This window comes from Cynoglossus semilaevis, chromosome 1 (assembly GCF_000523025.1).
Source record: "Cynoglossus semilaevis isolate Cse_v1.0 chromosome 1, Cse_v1.0, whole genome shotgun sequence".
Taxonomy (NCBI): Eukaryota; Metazoa; Chordata; class Actinopteri; order Pleuronectiformes; family Cynoglossidae; genus Cynoglossus; species Cynoglossus semilaevis.
Window position 1 is genome coordinate 9,365,044 of NC_024307.1, and position 27,120 is coordinate 9,392,163.

At 38.1% G+C, this 27,120-nt stretch overlaps 1 protein-coding gene and 1 long non-coding RNA gene across 4 annotated transcripts; one reads left to right on the forward strand and one right to left on the reverse strand.

The window, feature by feature from the left end:
• Nucleotides 1-1,970: 1,970 nt before the first annotated feature.
• dlk1 (delta like non-canonical Notch ligand 1) lies at nt 1,971-15,613 on the reverse strand. Of its 2 annotated transcripts, none has more exons than XM_008309503.3 (6): nt 15,499-15,613; nt 13,236-13,321; nt 12,963-13,026; nt 11,665-11,795; nt 10,502-10,643; nt 1,971-3,276 (listed from the first exon to the last, which is right to left on the reverse strand). In XM_008309503.3, exons 2-6 carry the CDS (start codon nt 13,285-13,287, stop codon nt 2,487-2,489), a joined length of 1,179 nt encoding a protein of 392 aa, XP_008307725.1. In that variant the 5' UTR covers nt 13,288-13,321; nt 15,499-15,613; the 3' UTR covers nt 1,971-2,486. The 2 variants fall into 2 exon arrangements, with proteins under 2 accessions (XP_008307725.1, XP_008307716.1); XM_008309494.3 differs by lacking the exon at nt 15,499-15,613 and adding an exon at nt 13,771-14,139 and having other exon boundaries at nt 1,972-3,276.
• On the forward strand, nt 15,510-26,675 carry LOC103378329 (uncharacterized). Of its 2 annotated transcripts, none has more exons than XR_003051489.1 (4): nt 15,510-15,644; nt 17,121-17,195; nt 22,150-22,317; nt 25,856-26,675. It is a non-coding gene; the product is annotated as an uncharacterized LOC103378329 (long non-coding RNA). The 2 variants fall into 2 exon arrangements; XR_521494.3 differs by lacking the exon at nt 25,856-26,675 and adding an exon at nt 24,085-24,146.
• Nucleotides 26,676-27,120: the final 445 nt, after the last annotated feature.

Genomic DNA, 27,120 nt, shown 5'->3' on the forward strand with positions numbered 1-27,120 from the left:
AGTTTTTTTCACTTATGGACAAATGGATTAGGAAACGATTAGGAGAAGGTTTTACTGCTGTTTTAATTCTCATTGGTACCTGAGTTTAATGACGCAGTAAATCAGACGCTGAATAGACGTTTAATCCTCTCACTAATTAAAAATGCCTGTGTGAGCGAGTGCTGCATGTGTAAGGAGCATTACGGCAGTGTTTTGTTGCTCGTAAAATTAATTTTGGTTCCACACAGAGTAAAAAAATGATAATGTGTTTTTCATTTCTTTTTCAACCCGCTAGCTCTTGCGGTCAGTTATTATTGGAAAGCCTTTTTTCTATAGAACCTTCTAGAATCTGTGTCAGAAAAAAGATATTTTAGATTTAATGAAGTTTTGTGGTTTTGTTCCTATTTTACTAAACATTTTAGCATTTTTACCTATTCTATGTTCAATTGCAGGTCATTTGAAATCATGCTAATAAGCAAGGCTTCTTAAAGCCCAATAACACGCCTGACTGATGTGATAGCAGCTAACAGCTAAGTTAACAAAGTTAGCCTTTTAATATAAAATACAACTGAATACATTTTTAAAAAATTGGCCAACTGACATAAAATGAATTCAACATACGTATGTCTTAAAATTAAGCATGAAAAAAAAAAACTTAGCTGACAAAAATGCTAAGCAGTGATGAATATCAGTAACGGCAACACAACTATATTATCGGTATGTTAATCACCAGAGCTGACTTTACTTTCATTCACATTTTTACCTCCATTTTAATGTCATTTTAATATTACCAGAGGGCATAACCACCTGCCACCACATGGCGGAGACAGAGACTGTTAACAGAGACTTCCCTGTGGCTGTATTTTTTTATTTTTTATTTTTTTTGCTTGTTTTTATTTAGACGGTAATCACTGAGCTGCTCCTGCGGGGGTTTTCCTAAACGTGGAGAAGAGACGAGGACGTTAGAGGAGCTGGTGCTGCACTGATGACACAGCAGGCAGGTGTCGGAGTACAACATGTGGGCATGTACTGTGAAAAACCATAAACCCTGCGAGACACTGGCTGATTAAAATGAGGAGGTATCAAGATTTTGTTTAGAACGAGATAAAACACACACACACACACACACACACACATCCAGTTTTTAATATCCTGTAGAGGACAATAGTGAGACAATGGGATGTTGACAAAAGATTAAATACAAAAAGAAGCAAAGGCCAACGTGATGACAAAATATATTTCAACATATATATTTTTTATTACAAAATAACTGGACAAGAAGATGAAATAACATACAACATTGGGTCCACAACGGGTGTAAAATTACATTCACTGTCATTGGATTTCACTGCAACAATTTACTAAAAAGTAAAAAAAATGGTTTGAGCTAATGGATAGGTTTGACAACAGTGAAACAGTGAAAGTTATTGTTAATGGATAGGTTTGACAACAGTGAAACAAAGTTATTGTTAAAAACAGACTATGTACACTGCACAAAATTCAAAATGTTTCTTCTTTCTGCAAATATCGGATAATACCATTTAAATAACGCTATTTGAATACAGTTAAGAAAAAGATTTCCTAAGTGTTTTTATACAGAGCTGTCTCAGTACTGTCTCTAAACACATCATCACTTACTATTTTTCTTTCATGATGTTTAACTCTGTACTCTTTACAAACTTCTACTCTATATGAAGTAAATCTGACCGTTAGCTTTAGCTTAACTTTAAATACTTACTATGGAAATTTGTATCATGAGTTTCTGGTATAGCTGAATTAATAGGACAGTTTTATAGAGGCTAATAATTTGAATGTTTTTTTTCCCCTTTTTGATTGTGAAATACTTTTATTTCTGTATGTAAAGTGCAATAAATCAACAAGCAGGTCATAAGTTGTGACTCGAAGAAGTTCTGTAGGTCTGTATAAAAACACTACTTTTTTCTCAATGGGGTTAATAATTGAGTTTTCTTTAATTGTGAAAAATCAAAAATTGGAAAAACAAAACCTCCCCCCAAAAAATCCCACTAATGTATTATAGTCAATTTTCAAAGCACCGTTAATATACCAAAAGGTGGTAACACACAATAGTTAAAACTCTTGCTCTAAATGAATGTTTTAAATACAACAATTTCACATAAACTTTGATGACAAGTATTGCTGCACAAATCAAGTAAAAAAAATGTCCCAAGAGCTACAATACATGAAGTTCTGGAAAAAGATGTTCATGACCTAATTAACATCCTTTATTTCATGTATTTACAACATTGTTGTTGCCAGACAAATAGGTAAAAGTGCATTTTTTGTATGTTGTACATTAAAGAAAAACATACTTTTACAATCCAGAGTCAGGTTTGACGACACATTCAAAATAGCTAAACTCCACAGTCCAGACCTTGTTATTTTATTTACACAAATGTACAATAACTATTTTTGGTCCTTTGTTGCTTAATTAAACATTGTTATTAAACATTTCCAGAAGCGATCAGTCAACCACGGCAGGGATTGGATCAGATGGAGGTGTAGTTTCTTCCAAAGCTGGTGAGTCTAATCTTCTCTGGGAGGATGATATTTACCGAGTGTTCCACGTCCTCCTGGCTGGTGCCTCCAGCTTCTCTCAGCAGGTGTTCTCTTTGCTGACGTACGAGCTGGCTGTACTTGGCATTTGCCATCCATGTCTCACAGCGACCAAAAAACACGATGCCCGTGGTGCCCAGGATGACCAGGCAGGTGAGCAGGGCCAGGATGCCGAAGCAGATGAGCTGACCCTGAGTGACCAGGACTCCCGGAGAGTGGACGGTCTCTTTCAGGGTGATCTTCAGCAGGTCTCTTTCGGGAGGTCTGAGCAGCCTGTGGAAGGCGTGAGCAGGGAGGGAGTAATGCTGTGGGGTCAGCGCATACGCCCTGTGGTCTGCGGGCCTGGTGCCGCCCAGCTTGGCCCTGCTCCGTGGTCTGTGCTGCAGGGAACACGTGAGACCTGTCAACCCTTTGGGACAAATGCAGCGAAAGGTTCCATCAGGCTGACCGATACACGTGCTCCCATTGGCGCAGGGCTGACCAGCGCAGGGTGAGAGACTAGTGGTGTCGTTGCAGGTGAACCCAGTGAAGCCCCGTGGACAGGAGCAGGTGAAGGCCAGGCCATGGTTGGTGCAGTTGCCTCCGTTGAGGCAGGGGTTGGGCAGGCAGCTATCAGAGCTGACCTCACAAAAGTCTCCCGAAAATCCAAGAGGACACAGACAGGAGGAGGAGGCTTCAGATCCACTCACCTCCGTACACGTCCCGCCGTTCAGACAAGGAGAACTGAAGGACAAAGCAGCACAATGTGAGTACGCAGTATGGACGATAATGATGACTGTCTTACTACACAGAATATATAATGCAGGTCATAGAGTGAGAAAGCAGAGATTTAATGGTTTAATTCTTAGTAAAGACTCCATACAGAAAGACTATTAGTCAACATAAGAACTTGAACTGGTGACCTTTGGGCTGTAAGGCAAGAACACTTACCACCATACTACCACCATATGTTACCCTTCAGTCCACTATAGCACTCAAATGATTACTTGTTCCAGTCACTCCCCCTTTTTAAGCTGGATTTTATCCGACTTAAACATCAACAACAAGATATAAGAGAACCACGTTGTTTAAAATGGCGAATATAAAACAAATTATTTCAAATATATTTATTTTTGGACAAATATACTGTTTATTTTGCAGCATTCAATGTTTCAATGTTTATATTGGTCATGTTTGGATATTCTCTGTTTTAGATCAATTTTGGTTTCTACTGTTTTTAGCAATGCTGAGCTAGTTTGTGCCTAGCATCTGACAAACAGTGGTGGACCCCGAATGGGTCACATTAGTGAGTTAAATAATCCAGATATGGGCCACAAAAACTCAGATTGCCATTGTTACAAAACGTATCAACTTAAAAGTTTGCAGGCAGGAAAACAAACCCCAGACCCCCTGGAAATAAAGTGAGTTCTGCCACAGCTGTAGATCAAGCAGTGGTGAGAGTTTGATGACAGACAGGTGGAGAGAACAACAGCCTTCATCTAAAGGATGGGAGCTGAGGAGATGTCTCATCAGTTTGGTTGAAGTGAGGATGTTTATATCTGTGGTTGTAGCCGTGAGCCATAATTTACAATTCCATCAGGGCGAAACCTTCACCTTCAGACTCCAGGAAATGTATTCAGATAATAATGCATGAGAGGATGAGTAATGTGCAGGAAATATTCACTGCAACAAAAACATCTCATCAGAATTTACACTGTATATCTTGCTCCAAACACCCATTCTTGGTAGTAAATTAAAGGGGGATTACAACTTCTACTAGTGATGGGAGTTTTGATTTCATGGTATCAATACATACAGTATATATATTGATACTCAGATGCGTATTGATTGAGTATCGATTACTCTCATAATGACTCCATGTGAATGAGTAAACTGGACATCTTTGTCATTTAATGGTAGCAATTGCAATATTTGAGTTGTGAAAAAATAAAGTAATTAGTAAATTATATTATGACTAATATGTTGTAACAAATACAGTGTATGTTGACGTTGTTAAATAAGCAGTAATTGTCATGTGTTTTATTGGGTTAGAAAACATGCACACACCTATCGGTATTGAAAAAAGTTGCCAAGAAAGTAACAGCTGATCTACGTGTATTATCATGGAACAGATAATCATTGAAAACCCTCTGAATCATTACTACTCCAATTTAGTTCCACTTTTCACGAAAACAATACAACTTGTTTTCTGTAAATAAAAAGAAAATCTTTGGCGGTAATGAGACAATATTATGGTCCTTACTTTGCCTCTGAACAACAATTATTAGCACCCTCCTGTGCTCCGCGTGATCAATGCAGCCACATCTAAGAACGTCATAAAAAACATAATCAATATCTCTAATAGAAGCTGACATAATGACTCAACTTCTTAATCATCTCCTACAAGAACAGTCGCTGCTGCGTGTATTTGACAAGGGGCTGACTGATGACACACTACACACGTCATCTTTTTTTCAATTGAAACTACAGACGTTTCATTGTGGGCAAAAACAAAATTAATGAGACTCAAAAGATTTTGTGGAGGAGCAGAGCTGTCAGGTTACTGACATTGAGCTGTAAGCTATTGAATTTTCGGTGTGTCGTTGAAGTCAATAACAAGGCTGCCTGTCAGGGGGAACATGGTGAGTGTTGAGAGGATGGAGGGGTTGTGTCGGCTCACTCAGTCTCCAGAGAGTCATTCATAACAGTCTGATGGGCAGCAGGGGTCTGTAAACCAGCAGTGGAGGAACGGTCCATAAGGTGATTTCTGAAGATTAAAACACAAAAAACGCCTGGCTATAGCTCAAAGAAACCAACGGCAAAGGCCAAAGTCCATTAGGTATTTAGGATCTACATGGTGCATTCAGGGAACCGTATTTATTTCCTTGTAAACATGATGAATGAATTAATCATAATTCCAATAATTGACTGCTGCCTCTTTCTGACTTGTTGATTTCTTCCTTACATCCTCCTATTTCCTCGTTCTTAAAATCCAATTAGTATTGGCCTGAACATGTGATGAAATCTACAACTTCTGCAGTACAGGATGTGACACGGTGGCTCAACGATGCCACAGATTAGCACAATTAGTAAGTGTCAGTAAAGATCACACAGAATTAATCAGGCATGTGTATCAGGTCAATGTCAACACATATTAAAAATATATAATTTAAACCCTGTGTTAACACATTCACAGCTTTTACTTCACAACTCCACATAACTTATTTTAAATAATTGTTTTATTTCCTTAAAAAATAGATTTTTTTTGAGAGGGCCAAATAAAAAAAAAAATTGAAGTCGCTTTAAAGCCTCTTGGAACCCCAGTCCCCTGATTTGGAAACCACTGCCCAAAATGGTTTATCCATTTTTTATCCAGCAACTTTAATTCTAGCCAGTGTGGTCCGTTGACATTTGTGATAAAAGTTACCAACAGCCATGTACACTTTCCAACATTCTTCAACCATCGCAGCGCCACATAGTGGACAACATGACTGGGACTTAACTTTCTAACCATTCTATCTGACTGTTTTTCCAGTATATTATCCCTCACTCAAGCTTATCCTGAACATCCACAGATGTCCTACTGTAAAACTATAAACACAAATAAGTCCGTCCGGGGGGAGGACGGCAGGGGTTTTTCATCCACTCCAGTGCTGTGTGCCGTCTTTTTTAAAATTCATCTTACACCGTGAGTCATTCTTCTGCTGTGCTCCACTTGCAGTGTGATCATCTCTGATGGAAGCGAACCCCGTGACCGAGGGTCTTTTTCAGGCCTGACTAATTCTGCTCCTCATCTCGGAAATGAGAACAGAACCACTGGTGTGTTCAGGTGTCCCTCACCTTCTCATTAACTCCAGTGTTTTAATGTTTTCACCCTCCACAGACACAGGTCTTGAGAAATGCCAGCAGCTCCCTTGCTATAATTTCGGTCTTGTGATTACAGGCTCTACATTAAGTGGTTCAACCTTTCAAGCGAAAAAAAAAGAGCAGAGAAATGCCTGGTGAATTCTTGGGTAATGGAAACCTTCGTTCGTCTTTAGTTCTGTTTATGCTGTGGTCCCCAGAATGAGGGGTGTGGGGCTGATATGCTAACGGTACTGATAGTTGTGCTGCAACAACAATAACAAAAAAATCAATTTCCAGATGTAATGTTTTCTTCAATTGTCTCTTGCTGGGTAAATGCACTGATCAGTGGGTTTTAATAGCAGTCTAGTGTTAGTAGAGCACAATAGTCTCACCCTGGGGTCAAAAGCATAGTTCTTAAATAAACATTACTGATGCTTCATACATTTTAATTTATCCTTTGGTAACAAGCACAAGAATGTGGTTGAAACATTTTGATATTATAAAAAAAAAATGTGATTTTTGTATTAACTAAATAAAATAATTGTACTACAAGCAGTAGTACTGCTCCACAATTTCTAAATAAAATAATTGTACTACAAGCAGAGGCCGAGAATGTATCAATGTGTGAGGGCTCCACAATTCTCCAATGTACAAAGGGGGCGCTGTAGAAACACTTTGGGAACCACTGTGCTACCATATGCTGACATGATATGTCCCAGTGACATTTAACTATGTCTGATTCAGTTTAATTCAGTCATTGACTGATGAGCACCTGAAGGCCAAATTCATGAGAACAATGCATGATGGGATACCGGCATTGAGTGAGGCTATTACATCTGACATGTCCTCCAAATGCCATCTGTCCATTAATCTTATCTTTTTGAGTGCTTGCAACAAGAGCTGGACACAGTGACCACTGACATCAGGAGTGGAAAGGTTGACAGAGCGTCACAGACCAATGACAAAAAGCCAACAGACAGGCTACTGTAGCCTCAGATCATCTGCCTCCATTTCACCCTTTAACCCCTCTGATTGACCGACCACCTTCAGGTTCTCCCGGATTAATCTGTCTGCTCCATCTCCTCCATCTTTTCTCCAACATAATTACTGTCTCTTCAGCACATGTCACCTCTGTATCTCCACACAGCTGAGTCTTAATTTTTAATGTCAGGTTTTTATCTCTTACAGCCAAAAGTATGTGAACAGATAATTATAGAACATATTTTTTCTATATTTCTTCCTCTCCAGATTATTGTTTGACTAATACTGGAGAAGCAGGGACTGGATGCCTTTGGTAAGTAAACGACAAAAAAGCAAAACATTTCTTTTGACTGTTGATCAGTGATAGTCTTATGGAGCTTAATTAAACCACAGCACAGTGTACTGTATGGATTAATTGAGCGTAAGGTATGCAAAAATGCTTAGAGGTCCAAAAACATTTTAAAAACAGAAGTACATTTTTACAGAACACAAATTAAAGACCATAACACTGGACACTTTAATGTTTGGTTAGATTCCTAAAAATAGGAAAATGTAAACAAATATCATTGTAACTGTGAAATTTGAGGGCAATTTGTGTTAGGAAAATGTAAACAAATATCATTGTAGCTATGAAATTTTAGGATAATTTGTGCTTAAAATGCAAAAGAACAGAACCAAACCTGACTGCATACATGGATCTCACTTGGTGGGTTTTTGCTTTGTCATTCTCCTTTTAAATTCTGTCTTTTAACATGCAGCGCTCTCTCTGCCAGGGTCTCAAATGATCGAACCCTGAGGCAAAATACCCATGAAAAATCTGAAATTGTCCTTGAAATCATCAAAACGCGGTCATTTAATATCCATCCACTAAGGCTTAAACTGTAGTTACATTTGCAAAATCTGAATAGAAATAATTCCCATGATCCCCTGTAGGTACTGTATATTTTTACAGATGCAAATGTATAGCAATAAAGTTCTCTAGGATAACAGGTTTGGTAAGTGATGGCAAAAGGCAGACCAATGAAGGTTCAGCATAGTTTAAAAAAAAACAGCTTAAAAACCTAATGAAGGTTCAGCATAGTTTAAAAAAACAGCTTAAAAACCTAAATAATAAAACAAAATAATAATAAAGCACAAACTTGCCTAAGTTAAGAAGAAAGCAAACATTTAGCCAGAAGGTTTCTTGAATATTAATCACAGATACTGTATGTGGAAAAACAGTAAAATGTAGGTATTTTACATTGAACATCAACCATGTTACTGTTCTAGAAAAATGTTATGTTATGTAATGTTACAGAAAAAAATGTTTTTTTTTCATACTTAGGAATATTGATTTATGTTGATTAATCATGATTTACTGCAATCAAGTACATGATTAATTTGTATCATAATTCTCACCTGTGATTAGTCCAATTAATCAGATCTGTCCTAGAGCATAAACAACTGTGCATATAAATGTACGTATGTCCTGACAGTTGCATCAGGTAATGATCACTGGAGTAATACTAGACTAATGCAGTGCTGCACTGGAAACACTGAACAAAACTCAGATGCTGCTTCATTGCTGAGGTAAACAGTGCTGGTCACTTTAAAAGTTCAGAACCTGTGGCTCAACAACTAAAGCCCAGTGGACCTGACTGTAGTCATGACAAACAGAACCCTGGGGAACTCCAGTGCTGAAAATATTCTATGTTCCATCCACATCCAGAGATTCACGCGCATATTTTGAACTTGGAATTCATGACTGAGTAAACATTTGGAATTTTTAGCTTTGGTGAACGTTTTTCTTTTATGTGAGCCAGAACATGTGTCAATTCTGCTGTATTGACTCACCAGAAAACACTTAAATTAGAAAACCGACCTCAATCACCGGTCAAAAAGCTGTTATATTGTACAAATGAACAATCTTTTGAACAACCTTTTTATATCCTCTCAACAACTATTTTACACAAATTAAGACACAGAAAAGCACAGAATGAGCTCAGCAGTAAACGGCAGACTGCTGTTAATGGAGTGTGGAGCAGCTAATGCCTCTAATATTTTCTTGAGTTGACAAGATAATAACATTGAACAGATTCAGATGTGCCTGGTGGAAACATGGGTCCATGGGATCATCACTTTTATATAGAAAAAACATCCTTCTCTTGAAGTTTTGTCACTTCCCTATGTTGTGCATTTTTTAAATCTGTGGTTCACAAAGATGGAGGAACGAGTAATAGTGGCTCAGAAATTACTTTGTTTCATAGTAGACAAATTGAATTAGTTAATAGCAGACTTGTAGGAATTACTTTGTTTATAAAAAGTTAAGTCAATGGGAAGGCTTCACAATAGTTCTTTCTACAAAAGGGGGCGCTGCATGTGCTTCTCTATGTGTGGGAAACAGTGAAATAGTCTATGGGTCTATACTTATATATACTTAAAGGGGTGTGCTTATAGAATGTCAATACTCCTACTCAAGGGTCTTGATTAGCTCCCAGGCCCAACTTTATACAGTACAGTGGTCTGAGCCAGGTGAGATTTTACTAAATTAAAAAGCTGTCATTTGCATATTTTTTTTAATCTTTTGAGTATTTTGTATTGCAATTGTTGTCTGGATAGTGGTTACTGCCAGGTGAGATTTTACTAAATTAAAAATGTTGTCATTTGCATTTTTTTTTTTAATCTTTTGAGTGTTTTGTATTGTTGTCTGGATAGTGGTTACAAACTACTGTCTGATAGCCTCAGGCCAGCTGGAGAAACAAGAAAATAACAATAGTAATTAAATGGTAATTTATTCTGGAATTTAATCCAGGTATCAAACAACAACCTCCCAATGCCTGCTTTATCTCATGGCAGTCAAACTGTCTAACAACAACCTCCCAATGCCTGCTTTATTTCATGGCAGTCAAACATTTTTGATCACTGAAAAGAACAGCTGACATTTTCCTCACATATCTCATCTAACTGCCTCCTATTATCAGCTGTATACACCAGCAAAAGTGTCGGCCAGATTCGATTTGGCTCCCGTGGCAATTCTCACAGAGCTGAAAGAAATTGCACCACCTATTGATTATTGCAACTAATGATGAACAAATGGAAATCCAGCTGCAGAGCCTTGGAGTGGTCTTTACTTAAGCAGAAGGTCAGATTAAAGACGTGGTACCTGTTAGCGTGGCAGCCTCCTGTCCTCAGCTGGCACTTTTCTCCAGTGTAGCCTTGGGGGCAGATGCACAGGTATCCCCCCTCTCCCGTCTCTATGCAGGTGGCGTTGCCAACACAAGGCCTGGATGAGCACAGACGAGTATCTGTAGTGAGATAGAACAAAACAAGGATGCTGTTTTTAGATCCTAATCTTTCACACTTTTCCCCTCTTCTTTTTCATTCACACTCCTCACTGCAACAGGAACATCTTGTCACCAAATGGATATGTGAGAACACACCGCACTAGTTATGCTGCAACAGAATGAGAGCAAAAGGACTAATAAATCAGAACCAAGACATGGAGGAAACCTGATTAAATGGAAGTCTCATCTACGCTCTGTTTTTTAACAACTGCCTTCACTGGAAATGCAGGTGATTCTCAATTTGCATAGAGAATTGTAGAAAATTGTTTTTATGGACATGGAAACATTGATGCTAAGTTTAATAGGCACTTACTGAAATAACTCAAGCAAGAAAAAGTGTTTTGTTTTGAAATGTCCTATTGGTGTAAAGTCTCTTCTGTTCAGCTGGCTGTGTTAACTTCATTACTTCATGCAGGAAGTTCATTTTTATTTATCTCTATCTTGTAACATTGTATCACTAGTTTGATTCTTATCTTCTAAAGTGGGGGCAGTGTCAGTTTGATTAATTTTTGTTAACTACAGAAAGATTTATTAACTTTAACTTGAAACAGGCTTCTTGTAATGAGAAGAAACTAAACCTGGCTGTTAGCATGTTCCTGCTTGTTGTCCTCACTGTGGTTTGGGTTCAACTCTTGCACACATTGTCAACCAATTACCTACAAACCTTCTTCTTATGCTTTCTAGTCCAATGTAAACTCTAGTAGTTTAGCCAGTTTGACAGTTTATGATGAGGGGGTAATACAGTCATTTTGTAGCCTCAGCCATCACCGTTGTCCTTGAATCATCTCCCTCCCTCAGTCAGATCACTGTGACATCTAAAAATACTAATAACTCCTCTATATTACCAAGACCTCATTTGGTTGCACCCTTCAGAGTCCCTGAAGGCTGTGTGACTCACCCTCACCTCCATGTCAGCAGATGTTAGAAAGGTGGAAACACAGAGACAGACACAGAAACGTCTGCGGAGCTTAATGACACTCACCCTGGTCGCACAGGCTGCCCACCCAGCCCTCGTCGCAGACACACTGCCATGCCTTTTCACATGTGCCGTGTAGACAGCCGGGGAAGCGCAGACACTGGTCACAGTTGTCTCCTTGCCACCCTGGTTTACACCTGAGGGACAGGAAAAGGGAACAATCCAGGACTATTAATATCCCACCCACAGAAGCGTGGAGCGATGTACCTGTCCTTATATGGACGGTCTCCTTGATCCTTACAGCAGGAGTGTCAAGCATTAGTCATAAGGGCCACATCATGGTCGTGGGGGTGAATCATGCAACTTTAATGTGTATCATTTACAGTCTAAACTGAACTCGTAAATCATACATGCCCAACGTTTGTGCCCACTCTGGAAGTTGACGCCATCCTTTGGACTGGGCGTTGAGTGGTTCTGACTAGGTTCTATACCACCTAGCCCCCAAATGTCTATGTGAACTATTGCTGTGGTGACTCCTGGCGAAGGCATCAAATTGAAACTGAATTCAAATTAAATTAAAATTAAGTTGCCTTGCTGCGTCCCACTAAATCTGTGCCCTCTCAGGGGCCTACCCCCCACTTTGAGAACCAGTGGGCCACTGCGAGGCTGTGAAATGGGCAAATAATTTTACTTTTATATTGACTGCACACTTACTTAGGCTAGGCTCACAGAGCAAAATATTAACCAGAAGATATGTTATTAAACTCTTTATTGTCGAACAGCAATTCTTCCTCACCGTAGACTGTACTACTGTAAACTCAGTGGCACCAAATATTCCAATTACAGTCTAACATAATTTTACATTAAAGTAGAACAAAATCTTCTTTTCAGCTAAAAAATACAGTTGATATTCGGTTTCTCTGTCTATAATGTACGAAAGTAATTAAATAAATGTAAAATGTCAAAACATTCCCATTCCAGCCCAGAATGGACTTATATTGGACTAAATCTGATCAACTAGCCATACTTCATCTTAATTTGAGTCCAAACAAACTTGTCTTTGAGTAAAAGTGACACTAAAGATATTGTTTATTTATAAAATTGATATGTTGTTCTTTTTTTTTTTTTTTGGCAGAATCAACCGCCAGTAAAACACATGATGTAATTTGGCACTGCTATGCATTCCACGTGCCAAACCCATCTTGGTAAAAATCCAAAAGGAGGATCCGGGATCCATGTGGCAGGAGTGTTGCTCCTCCAGGAGGAGCAGATAGAGCTCCGGTAATTTATGGAAATAAGGTTGCAAATTCTCCCAGGACATCACCTGTCATCTTAGAGGAAGAAGAATCTGAGGTGTGTATTACCTGCATTTCCCCGGCTTCTCACAAAACCCATTTTCCGCGCTGCACCTTGCGTTGCATTCCCATCCTTTTGACACAGAAAATAATATAAATGTATAAATATAAAGGCAAATAAGAAACACAGATTATTTTTCTGACATATTCAGACTGATTTTCAACAATGAAATATCCCTCTGTGACATCTCTAGGTGGCTTGAATGTATATGGTCCTTTGTGACTGACTCGGATGGTCTTTGTGTGTGATCTCTGTGGAATGACTACAAAAATCTCACTTACCTTTAGCAATGCCTGTCACGACCAGAATTAAGGCCAGCGCTGTGAGATGCATCGTAATTTCCAGCAGGATTCTCTCTCTATTTCCCCTGCAAAACATAAAGTCAGTGTTGCATTCGCGCCTTAACTGAGATTTTTTTTTTATTCTAAAGAAACCATTGCTCGACTCAAAAGTTAATTTCACTACCATTTGGAGCCTCGGAATTAAAAGGGAGACTAACAAAGGTCCCAACGTCTGGGTTGGAGATGATGAGAATAAAATTGAAAAAAAAAAAACCGCTATCAGAGTGAATCCATGCACTGCATGACTGAGAATTGTTATCATGTTTTAGTCGCTTTTCATCCGAGGAGAGAGAAAATAACTGATGCGCCTCAGCCATTTGCGTCTGCTCCCAAAATAACCATTACGCGCAAACATTCTGAGGGAAAATAACCACGGAAAGATAAAGACATGTTTTCCCACATCCTCACATTTTCTTCCGACGTAAAAACACAATAACTTAAATTTTCCGAAAGGCATCCAAACAAATGACCTTACCTATGTCGCTCCGGCGCCCTGCTTCCAAGTGGTTTCGGTCATATTAGTTGAATGCAACTGGAGTTATTTTTGTCCCTTCTGTCTTTTTGTTAGTGTAAATTAGATCCAAAGGGATGTGACACCTTAGAGAAAGAGCAGTGACGAAGTACTGCTGCTGGAGGTGAAGCAGGAGAATTTGACGGGACTGCAGCATCGAGCAGCGTCCCAGTGCAACACGCTCCACCCACTTTACCAGCCTGACAAGTGGTGGGCAGACTCGGACAACCACATTAAGCACAGAATACACATTACGCTGTGTATCTGTTTATGATGGATGTCCTGTGGTGGGGAGAATAAGTGGCAGCAGAAAATCTTCCAGCATTTATGGATTTTAAAGGTCGATTTAAAAAAAAGATTAATTGGAAAATGGATCCAAAAAAATCTCATTAAACTAGCTCTACACTCTAACACCATAAAAAAAAAAATCAACTATAGAAATAAGCATCACACTCTCACACACTCCTCCACACTATAGTCCACAGGGAAAAGCACAGATTTTCGCATGCAGGCATACATTACGCTCCGAGTTACTGCTCTTTAATCTGCCCACAGCTCCAACAGATCTGAAAGAATCCATGTTTTCATGCCGTGTATCTAAGCCCAGGAATAATAACTTGTAAAAGTGGAACTCTTCTCTTCCTCCTGGCATGATAAATTGCTGGATCCATAAGACTTGGCATCAGACCTACAAATATAGGTTTAGGGGTTGTTTCGATTATGCAGGTGTCAATTAGAGGAGGAAAATCAACCTTCAACTCGGTGCAATTTTCAAGGTCACCTAGTAAATTCAAGATTGAAGAGATTCACAGTGTTTGGTGTCATGCACATTGTTAAAATGCAACCACCCAAACAGTGTAATGAAAATCTTATTTTGTTGTTCCTCCTTAACAGCAAACAACACACATAAAAAGAAAAACAGAACAGTGACCCAATAAAGGCAGTAACAACATACAAACAACTAAAAAATAAGCTGAAATAAAATAAATTGCACTGTGAAACTAAAATCTAAGATTATGTTTAACTCTGTATCATGGAAACCCATGGGAACAAATTATTTTGTTTGCTTCCTAACGTGCTCAAAATAGCATTACTAATGTAATGTGTGCACCCCATTATAAATGGATACTCAGTGATCTTGCACAAAATACAATTTCTCTATTTTTTTTTCATTGGGTAAAGTTAAACTAATTTGTTTTTGACCATTATTATTATTTTATTGACACACTGTCCCTAGGTTTGGAGGGTTGAACTAAATTATCCAATAAGAGGACATGAAGACGTACATTGAAAATTCAATGTCACACAGTATTTTTTTTTTACAGTAGATGAAAATTAAACAAATGCAAAAAAAGAGCTCTTTCTTTAAAACTGGATTAGAAAAAACATATCAACACAAATATGCATCATTCACTATCTCTACTCTTATATACTGTAACTACAGCAGTGGCAGCACTACTCGCGGTTTGCGTTAGCATCCTGCTAATTAACGATCTTTTTCGAGACAGTTCACGCTGTTCACAATGATACAAAAAGTACTACTGTGGGTTCAAACTTTATGAAATATTTCTGTTACCCTGACTGGTTTAACAAAACGATTTCAATAAAGGCCCTTTCGACGCAGTAAGCTCCAGCACACAATAATAACGAGACCTAGCCACTTAGCATGTAGCATGTAGCCGCTATGCTTACCGGAATTATCTCTCGGCGGCCTGACACGGTGAAACGGCTCTTCTCATCCAACAAAATAGACAACTCCTATTTCTAACAAATGAATGACTTATTAGACAGCGTTATCATGGGACGTGGAAGTACGGAAGCAAGTGCAACCTCATGAGGTAGGACATGGTGTATGATATTTTCTCCACCCCTAGTATGTGTATGTATGTATGCATTTATATGCGTCTATATGTATATATATACTGTATGTACACTTGTGCGTGTTTGTAAGTAGTTTGTGGATATATGTACACATACACATGTATGTATGTACATTTTGGATATAATTTACATACTGTATATTATATGTATATATATATTTATATACATACACTATATATGGTTTATTACAGGCCTGATACGTTGTTGCTTTTGTCACGTTTTCTTTTTGAAAGCTCTCCTCCAGCAACTTTTGTGTTCTGTAAGCAGTTCAGGATCTCAAACTGTGGGCGTGTATGGTTTACTCATATTTGCTGACAGTTTACTCACAAATATAATGAGCCCTGCATACCTGGGTCTGAATGTCATACAGGAAAATTATTCACCAGTAAAAACAAACAAACAAAAAGAAAGAAACAAAAAGAATCAAATCCAAGCTCTGGTGTGCAGAGTTAATGATTTCTCAGTCAAGCAGTCACACATGGTACAGTCGCTTTCTATTCTTAGTCCATTTCTTGCCGTCCACAATGGCCCTGCAGTCTACCCAAGGGCAGGGAATAGTTCTTGTTCTTCGCTTGACACAAAGAACAAACCTTATGGTGAAGAGTCAATTTAGGAGTCTTCTATCCTACGTGTATTCTTCTCTCAGATATTATAAGCTCTGAAGTATAAGATCATGAGAGATTTTCAATTTCTGAAACACCACAGGGGAAATATGGGACTCTATCTGACTAATCCAGGTCATTGTTTATCTCTGTGTTTAAATCCACTGTAGATAGAAAGACAGAATCAGATAGAACATATTTCCCTACCCTGAACGACAGAGCAAATCTGCAATAAGGTGATATTTCTGTAAAGCAAAAAGCAGGTGTGTGGGTTTGCACACAGGGGAATACTGAATACTGTATGCAAAGAAGCAGAAATTGATTTTTTTTTTCAGTTGAATGGGGTCAGATGAGGGTCTTTGTTGTTCTTTCTGAAAATCCCTTTGTAACAAGGCTGTAAAGAGGCGAGCAGCTGGAAACTGAACAGAAATGTTTTTTCAGATGTGATATGATTTTTTTGAGCAGTCTCCACTCTTACATCCTCACATGGTTTATTATGAAACCTCCAGAGACACTGCTTATGGTATAACATAACTGCAGTGATATGATTCCTGGTCCACAGTCGCAGCCATCATTACCTTTTTAATGGAACGTCTCAGGATGGAATACACGTAAAGATTAAAGCCATCAATCCATTAAACATTTTTTTTAGCCCTTTGTTTTTTACCCTTTTCCTCGCAGCTTTCCTATTTCAGCTCTGGTGCAGGTTTTTTTTTCTACACTCCTGTTTATTCTCTGTACATTGATATGAATGTCATTTTTGAACTTGAAAACAGATGAACAAGGGATGCTTATTAATTTATTCTCCATTATTTGCATAATTTTTTTCAGGGTCTCTGATGGAGCTGGAGCCTTTCCCATCAGCCACTGGGCGAGGATGGGTTACATGGATGGCCACAGATGGAGGTACAACCTTTTTTATGGTTCTCATTCACAACTAAGGTCAAGTTACCACTGGGGTCAAGCAAGTGATTTGAACACTGCAAAGCAAAAGCACAAGTTGTACTTCCACCACATGTCCTCTAGGATCAATATTTCAAAGATGATAACAAGCACTGTCAAAATTAACACTTTAATCACGTTAGTTAATTTGAAAAATTAATCAGATGACGCATCATAACAAGTTTATTTTCTTTAGTATTTCAACCGTATTTATTAATATATTTCTTTGATGTTATACCTATTGTTCTTGATATGTGTCTATAGTGATGATTCCATCATTTCAATTTCCCATTAACAAATAAATGTACAAATAACAAGGTAGTGTGGCTGAGTGGTCTAAGATGCTGGATTAAGGCTCCAGTCTCTTTGGGGGTGTGGGTTTGAATTCCACTGATGCCAAGAATCTTTTTTTTAATCAATTCCCCATTGGGGATCCAAAAAGTTTACACATTTATCTACCTGCTCTGGTCTGTTGTTGTGTTTGAACAATATTATGGCAGGCTTTTAGTTTGATTAATTATTAAAAATGGTGATTTTTTTTTATGATCACGCTTTATTGCAAAACATCATGATTCATCTAGATCAATCTGCTGCCACCCTGTAATTACTCAGATAAAAAAAATCTTTTGTGTAGCTAAAAAAATATTTGAATGTTAAGCGAATACCAGCAGATTTATGAATGTTATTATAACAACACATATAAAATGGTTATTAACCAAAAATGTAAATACACTTTATTTGCAATTTACCTTATAACAAAATGTTCAAAGATTGACATAATTTAAATGCATATTATGTTTTTGAATATTATTAAAGCTTGTCCCTGTAATGGTATTTTCAGAGATAAGGACAATGACTGCAGACTGGATGTTGGGAAACAACACAGTACCAATTTAAAACAATTCAAATATTAGTTTAGTATTTAAAGAAAATCATCTCACGTCCCCTGTAATGACAGTAAAAAAAAGCATCACAGAGATGAAAGATAGAATCCCATAGACATCACACGGGCCACACATTTTTGCCCATAATTGTTATTATTTCTGAAATCATGCTGGAGAGCTAGTGGATTCATGTATCATCTGAAACCTTAAGCACCCGGCTCTCTGTTCTCTGAATGAAACGACTAATCAGACGGTTCATCAATAATGTACATAATCATAAGCTGTGGTTTAAGTGCCGTTAGTCTCGCTGCAGTCCAACCAGATTCCCAGTAATTAAACATCAGCAGGGATGGATGGCAATAACACAAGTCCAGTCTTTAGTCTCCATGAAGGTTAGTCCCACACTGAGCTGCTCCCTCTCTGCTGTCAGACAAGGACATATTTCACATCACCAAGGAACAGTTGGGATCTGCATATTAACACTGCAGACTCTTTCATTTTAACTCCACCAGAGATTGAAAATGATTTCATCTGAATTCTCAGCCAATACTATCATCACACTCACAATTCTGATTAAAGCACTCGCCTGTCAGTCGATGTCTACCAGCTACGCTGCTGGTTTTGATACAGATCATTTCCCTTTTTTTTTCTTTTTTTTTTAACTGGCAGGTGACGCATGGTGGCTTACAGGAAATTAATCCTGAGCATTGACTTCTAAACACAATTAGCTGGATAATAAGGTATGCTGCTGGTGCCCAGATGTCTTGAGGGCACGTGATTAAAAGGAGAGTGACAGCAGGTGGAGCAGGGTGTGGGCACCCATCGTCCCAAAATATGACAAATGGGTTGGTAATCAAGACGAATGTCTCAGCGTGTGGCTTTTTATGACTTTTATTGCTGAGCAACATCTGGATGTTTGTGTGATCATATACGGTGGGACATGTTTTCCTACAGTGTAAAAAATTAAGGATGCATTTAAGGATATATATTGTTGACCTGTTGTAATTGACCAAAAGGTTTGGATACATTTGAGTCATGGTATACTATTTTAAAAACATTCCCACTTCCTAGTCAGATATCCTAACCAAACTAATGCCTGGCCAGCAAGCAAATTAAGTTCTTCACTTGCAAAACCATCAGTTAAAAAAATTAAAATGTGTAAATATACCAAGTTTGTCACAAAAAATCTGAATATTATTATTATTATTCACAATTAATCATGATTCGTTGAGATAAATTATGGCAGAAAACTTTTTTTCAGGCAGACAAACAACAGAAGGTAGATGTATCTGTTTTACTTTGTGACTGATCCAAATGATGTATTCATTAACATAGAAACATTTCAAGAAGAAAAAAGGATGTTTTAGTCTTCAAACCAGACACCTCTTGAAAATCCACCCTCAGCCTTGGGACATTTTTACATAGTTCTTTTATCTTTTGTGTGTGACTTCTTTATAATAACCAGTCTCTTTTCTTCTGTGTTATTAACACGGCATCATGTGTCTTTGGTCTTTGGCGCTCTCTTTCTCTTTTATCAATTTCTATTGATCTGACTATTGATCACTCTACACAAAATAACTGCAGTATTTTATCATGAATCTTGCATTCATCATCATTAAACTGGAACATACGGTAGATTCAATCATCTCTATTCCTTTTACATCATCAGGTCAGTTGTATTTAAACAAAAAACATTTTTACTTAATGGCAAGAATAATAGAAAACTAATATAAAGGGTGAGTTCAACATAGTAAACTCAGAATATGAAGGCTGGCCTGAAAACTCTGACTGCAGACAAAGCAATTAATTGAGAAATAATTGCCTAATTATCATCTAGGATGAAAATAGCAGTTAGCTGCAGCCCTGCTGGTAATAACCACAGATGTTATCTCCTTCTGTGGCGCCTCGTTGCCTTCAGAGGACTCTGAAGTCTTCCACTGCGGCGACACACAGGCCATAATTTCCCCCACTTTCTGCCTCTTGACAGAAATGTTCATTATCATGACAAATTCATAAAAAGCAAATGATTTCAGGGAGAAGTCATTACGTTAGCGTCTCTTGGCCTGTCTTTGCGGGAGATAGGCTCCGAGGAGGGGATGTGAGTGACACGTCAATGTTGCCGCTAAATCTTCTTTATAGCTTTAAAGTTCCAATCATGTGCCATAATTAGTCACAATGGAGGCACCAGTGCAAGTCTTCAGGGATGGCAACTCGTTTAATTGCAGAGCTACTTTAGGTGAAAGAAAAAAAACGGCACCATCATTTTCTAAGAAAAAAAAATTCTCTGTACTTACAGTCTCATTAGATCGACTGAGAGCCGCCGTGATGCTGTGATGGGCAGCAGAAAATGTGGGCTAAGGTAGTTCAATAAATGCTACATTTCTCAGGAGTGCAAAACACCCTCATCTCTGGAAGAAAGATACTCCTAGTGTCAGGCAACAATGACAGAGCACATAGAACCGTCCACAGGCATTTGGGCGGCACATTATTCTCTTTGTTCTCAGCATGATAAGGGGTTCTACCGCATAAATCCCAGATGGTGGCTGAGAACCGAAAGCACATTTCTCTCCTTCAAATATACCAATTATACAATATGGAAGGACGAGTGGAGATGATCCGTCTTGTACTGAACGGTGGCATACTGTGCATTTTCCTGGCACGAGGCTGAGGGCAAACTACTCTGCCTCAGTCTGTGTTGGCAGAACTTCAAGCACCTTCAGCTGTCACGCCTGTGCAAATATATGTTCCAGAATATCCTCAAATAAAGAGAGAGGTGGGTGAGTATGTGCGGAGCTGTACTTTTTTTGCTGCAGTTTTTGCCCTATTTCCAGTTTCTGCCTGATACCCGATGGTGTGGCTGATGGTGCAACTCATCAACAGGCAATGAGCCATTTAACTGTTACATGCAGAGTGATCTATATTAGCCGCCTTTTCATTCGCCTTCTGGCGTATCTGCAGGTCAGACCTAATCCCTTGTTAGCATTTAAAAATGGCTTTGTCCCTGGCGAATAAATTCAGTTATTTCTCCCAGCGTTAATGGTTCACCATTGTGTCACATATTGCAATGCTTCACTCTTTGCAGGCCATGATTAGTCTTTTTTCCCTTTAGAGCCTTCCCTGAGCACAGTGGTCATCTAGCTTCCTATAACAGTACATTAATAACATGTGGCCATACAGGAAGTAACCCATCCTTCTCTCTATAATCAATTGTTTATTTTTTGTTCTGAAAAGTTATGTTCCCAATAACTGTCTACTCAAATACATCCGCCTCATGTTGTACTTTATTGTTAATTTCCCTCTTAACAGAAGCGTAATGTTCTATCTAAACCATAAAGTCTTCACTCTGGTCCTTCAGGAAATCGATACAGGAGCTCTGTCTTTTTGTGACAGCTGTCAGACTGAGAAAATTCAAACCAGGAAGCAACACAAAAACACTGCACTTATTTTTGACATAGTATTTTTTGCACACCAAATTGGTTGCCAAACTTTATTTTTTATAGTGAAAAGTCTGTTCCACTGTGGTTGAACTTTGTGGTTCAACCACAAATAGCTTTATTTACTGACCATTTTCTGCTATTTAGAGAGTCCAAATGTTTTGGAACAGCCTAATGGCAGAAGAACATTTTCTGTCCATTTCTCAATTTTTTGTCCACACTTAATATACTGTATCTGTCCATCATGTCTTGCAGAGGGACTGTTGGGCCTACGGTGGGTAATTTGTGCAGAGCCATAGCAACCAGAGCAACCTACACACAGTTTATATCTATCTATATATATATATATATATATATATATATATATTTGGTTGAAGTAAAGTTATGGGTGAAGTAAATCACAAATTGACCACCCACTTCTCCTTCATTACATTTATGGAATGAGATCAGAAATCCTCTTCTGGAAAATTCTAATTAGAAGAGAAGGATAATATTTGCTTTCATATCTTTCAATTTCTGGATTTAATAAAAATCCTTCCTTATTTTGTTTGTGTTTGAAATGAAGTCACAAGCTTTGCTCATTTTCTTTGATTTGTCTAGGTCCAGGATGCCATCCATCCCCTCAGAGAAAATGTAATCTTTTCAATGCAGCTGAGACTTACCATCCTTTTAGCACCTGATCCTGGGTCTGCCCCAAGGTCTGCTGCCAGAAGTCAAATCCAGAAACATCGAACGACATCGAAGTAGAGGCGTCGAAAAAGGACCTTGGTGAGATGTAAACTGATTTTAACCTTGATAATAATCCCAACCGACACATGAGTGATAGCTGCATATGTGCTCTCTCATGTCATACTTTGCAGTCTATGTTCCACTAATAGATCCTAAGTTCAAAACTAAAAATAAATACTATAATTTAGAGTAAGTGAGGAATATGTTGAAAAGAAAAAAGTACCGTTATGACATTTGACCTTTGAGTGTACTGCTGTGGCTTCTTTTGTTAATCTTTTTTGCTACATCCATTCCTACTCTATACTTTTTATCATTAACAGAGTTTGTATTCAGTGTTTGTGGGCTTTGCCTTTATCAACCTGCTGGCCTTTGTACTGGTTTAAGAATTAAGGTCTTGGATGTGATTATAACAGGGATGTTCGATATTAACTCTTTGCCGATATCTGATATGCTGATATTGTCCAAACATTTAATTTCTGATGCCGAGATCAACCAATATTGATATAGGCTTGGTAATATTTATTTATTTATCTGTACAAACCACTGTATGAGTATGAGATTAATTAAATGAGCTGCAATGCTGCCATCTAGTGACTTTCACTGTAATATACAGCCGTTTATCCCCAAAAATATTTGGCAAAACCCAAGCACTGCGTTATCAGATTTTCATTATCTGAGAAAAGAAAATAACGATTCTTACAGATATTACATAATATACTGATATTGGGCCGATTATATCGGTCGGCTGATGTTATCAGACATACCTAGATTATAGCTTTAGATACATAGACGTTCTAGCTGCCTACCATTGTTTGGTACAGTCTGCTCACACAATAAACCACAATGTTGAGACACTGCTTTAATTTCATTAACAGTGTTCGTTATCTCCATGGCAACTGTAACCCTCCTTTCGTCAGAAAAGGTTGGTTAAGGAGGAAGCAGATGGACAAAAGGGATAGTTGAGAGAAAAGAGGAAGATGTTAAAAATAGAGAGAGCGAAAAAAAAAACTAGAGAGAAATTATAGTAGAAGGGACTGAGGACAAGACCAGGAGGAAAAAGCCTCTGGAATGACTTCACCTTATGCCAGTTAACTGGTGTAACCAAGGGAAACAGGAGGATGATGCTATCTGTGTGTGTGTGTGTTGCATTTCGCCATGTGCTCTTGCATCATCGGAACAGAACAAACAAGTCGTCTTTACGACCCTAAAATCTGTGACATCCCAAAGTGACCCAGACATAGTAGGTTATCAGCGATCTAGGTTTAAAATAAATAACATGAAGCTGACACTGCTGCTTCCGCCGCTGCTGCTGCCGTCACTGCTGCTCTCACTGTGAGTTTAAGTCATGGTGATAATCAATGGCCTCTTGGTGATCTTAAGCTTCAGCGGATGCACGTCAACAACAGCTTGCCTGAGCTTAAGGACAGCTGCCTCTACAAACCCTTGTTCCAGAAAATTGACCACACCACAAGTTCAGTAAAACTAAACAGAAACTTTAATTTATCAGAAAGGCAAAGGGTTAAAACAGAATCTTGTGTTCATTGACTAATTTTATTTAGTTTATAAGCATCACCTAATGTGACAACACAAGCAACTGAGTTTGAGGTGTTGCAGATGCAGTTGAACGTTGTGTTACAGTCCACTAGCCTTTAATTACCCTCGCTAAATATTGTAGTTGTTTGTATTTTATGGTATACTCTGCAAAACTCTTCCACTTCTTCATAATGTGCAACAAATCCAGTCTATTCTATTCTAATCTATTGCATTTTTCTGACTGTACCTTCATGTGGACTGGACTTACAACAGATGATGATTGGCCAGTTCTCCTGACAGACAAAGTTTCCCACAAAATTCAGTACAAATTTCTATGCCATATTCTGTAATAAAATAATAATTAAAAGTCTTTCCAGAAAGTTCCTTCTACGACCTTCTTGTAGCCTAACCTTGTCAGAGTTTGATGCAGACTTTATTTTTTTAAAAATAAAGTCATCTAACAAATGTAACAAAAAATCAAATATGGCAGAAAGAAAATCAAATAACTCAAAAAACGGATTGATAACTCAATTCATAGTTAAAGCAGTGAGAGCCATTTTTGCCTCTTATTAACTCTTATTATCCTCTTTTGAGGTTTGTTTTTTAAGTCTATAAACTTGTCTAAAAAGCTGATTCCAGCTTCATGTCCCCCGTGAAATGTGAAAATGTGTTTTTACTGAAAACCCCACGTCTGCAGAGGCTAAAGGCTGCTGCATATATATATTTTATATTTCCGGACGGCAGCGTGCACCTATCTTCTTCTGTCTGATGGTGTCCCTGTAAAGGCACTGGTACAGTATGTGAGAGTGTTTGTCACCTTAACCGGTCTCCAGGGTCTGTTTGCAGACATATCTGGGAAATCCAGAGCGCCGAGTGAAATTGCACAGGAGCTGGAGGGAGTTGACAGACAGTAAAGTTAACAAACGCTGACAAACTGACAGACACAATCGGTAGTCGGCAACACAGGCTGACTGGAACTCCCTTCAAACAAGTTTTCCCCAGATGCAGATTCAATGCTGCTTTTAATCACAACCCTGGGCTCTGCATTTTATGATTCATGCTCTTGTTTTGTTGAGCTCAGTACATTTGTCTGTCAGAGTAGTGAATTTTTTTTTTATGATGGTGGTGCAGTAACATAACTCTCCTCCTGTCTATGATGATGGAAGCACTTTAGTTTTTATTTTATTAATGTGACGGCTCTTTCACAGTGTGTCTTGCAGCTGCTCTGCTGACACAGTTTACTCCATACGTTTTCTCTTTGAATATAATTCAGATTAATGTTGCTGCTGTAGCACCTTCTCTAGTTTTCCATACACCCCTGGTCTTCCCCCGCTACTCATTACTAACCTACAGCCTGCCATGCCAGACAGATATGAGGTATTAATCTGCGGAGGAGAAAGAGAGAACTGCAGCCAGGCAGAGGGGAAATCACTCACACACCGATTTCCTGCATGAGTCATCCCAAATAATCTGATTCTTTATCTCTCACTGAATCGATGCACTGCTTTTGTTCAACCTGACAAAATCAATATTTGTGTTTAACGCATCCTCAGCGTTGGAAGTGAACTGTACAGTACTTTTTATTTTTTCTGTCACTTATCACAAGCCAAATCATTTTTAGCAGCAGCAGCAATTCTACCTGACTTTGAACTAATGTCAGTTTTTTGTTTAAGTGAAAACATCACAATGGAATTGATTGTTTTGAGCAAATGAACAATCGTATGATTTCTGTATGATTTTGTAAATAACAGAAATAGTTCCTTAGTGTCTCGTACTGGTATTTTGGTATTTAAAGCTCATACAGTGTGTGTAGATAACTACAAAAGGGGAAAACACCCATGTACAACAACGTACTCTATCTTCTTGGAACAATTTATTTGCGTGCTGTAATTTTCTAAATGTATGTGAACTTTCCCACTGTTGGATCAGTCAATCAATCATGCGAAGTGTTGGGACACTACCTGTGCACCTCTCACAATGTACTGTACTGTACAATGTAATGTACTTCTGAATATGCTCATTACTCACATTTGATTTCCTGTAGCCACTCTCAACCTCCAACAATGGGCTTCCTAGGCTCCGCTGATTCACAGCGAAGGAGAAATCATGCAGAGGATAAGATATTCTTCTGTGTCCAAATGAATCTCATCTTTCAACGCAAAGCTGTGGCTGTCATCCCAAGGTCAACTCAGTGATGATATTGCCTCTCCGTCTACTACAGTCGCTCACAATGAATTATTCACACGTACAATCAGAGCTGAGAAGGAACCAACACACAGCAAAGCCAAACTCAGGCTCTCCATCCAGCTATATATATAGAATTGTTTTTCTATACAAAACCCAGATTTGACAGCAGCACTTAAGGTCCATTTCATGTTTTATGAGCCTGCTGTAACAGCACAACATAGCGTACTTATGATTGACGCCCCCTATGGATAGTTTTTCCACCAAACAACTGCAGTACACTGACATTTAAAGATCCCAGTCATGACCTTCCTGAAATTGTCCATCACTTTCTCCCCTGTATGGCTGGGACTCAGATAATGAAAGTGTCAGAGCTTTAACCAATATGGTGGTGCTAATGTTCCCCTGTCATATCCCATCACCAGTGTTGCATCCACACATGCCATGCCTTCCACCGTTAGGAGAAAGTACTATCGATTTAATCAAAATAAGACAAATGCATCAAGGAATTCATGTTTCAGCATCACCTGCATGTGAATAGTACTCATAGGTTATTTTAAGTGAAATACAAACTGCAAACAGAGAAGATTCCAGTTCAAGATAATGTTATAAATAAATAAAATATAATTAAATAAAATATTACTTGAAGAAAGACATAAAGAAATATCCAAAATACTTACACCTGGACAAAGTAGAGTATTTTTTAAGATGTTTCACCATGCAGAAAACATACATTATTGAATTTATTTTAAAGAAATTTCATGAAGACTTTTCAACTTTTGACGAATATGTCATGCAAAATTAGAATTTTGCAGAAAAATTAAAAAAACAAAACATTATAAAAGATTTATCAAAAATGCTGTAATTTGATAAGAAACATGCAGGAAACATTTTGAATTTTTGTAAAAACAAATTTCAAAATTCGATGTTTTCTAAATGTTTCTTGTCAAATAACAGCATTTTGGAAAAAAATTGTTTTTGGAATTTTTCAGCAAAATCCTAATTTTGCATGTCATGTTTGTCAAAAGTTGTAAAATGTTTGCAAAAACAAATTTCAAATTTTTATGTTTTCTGCATGTTTCTCACCAAATTACAGCCTTTTGAAAAAAAATTGGGAAATTTTTT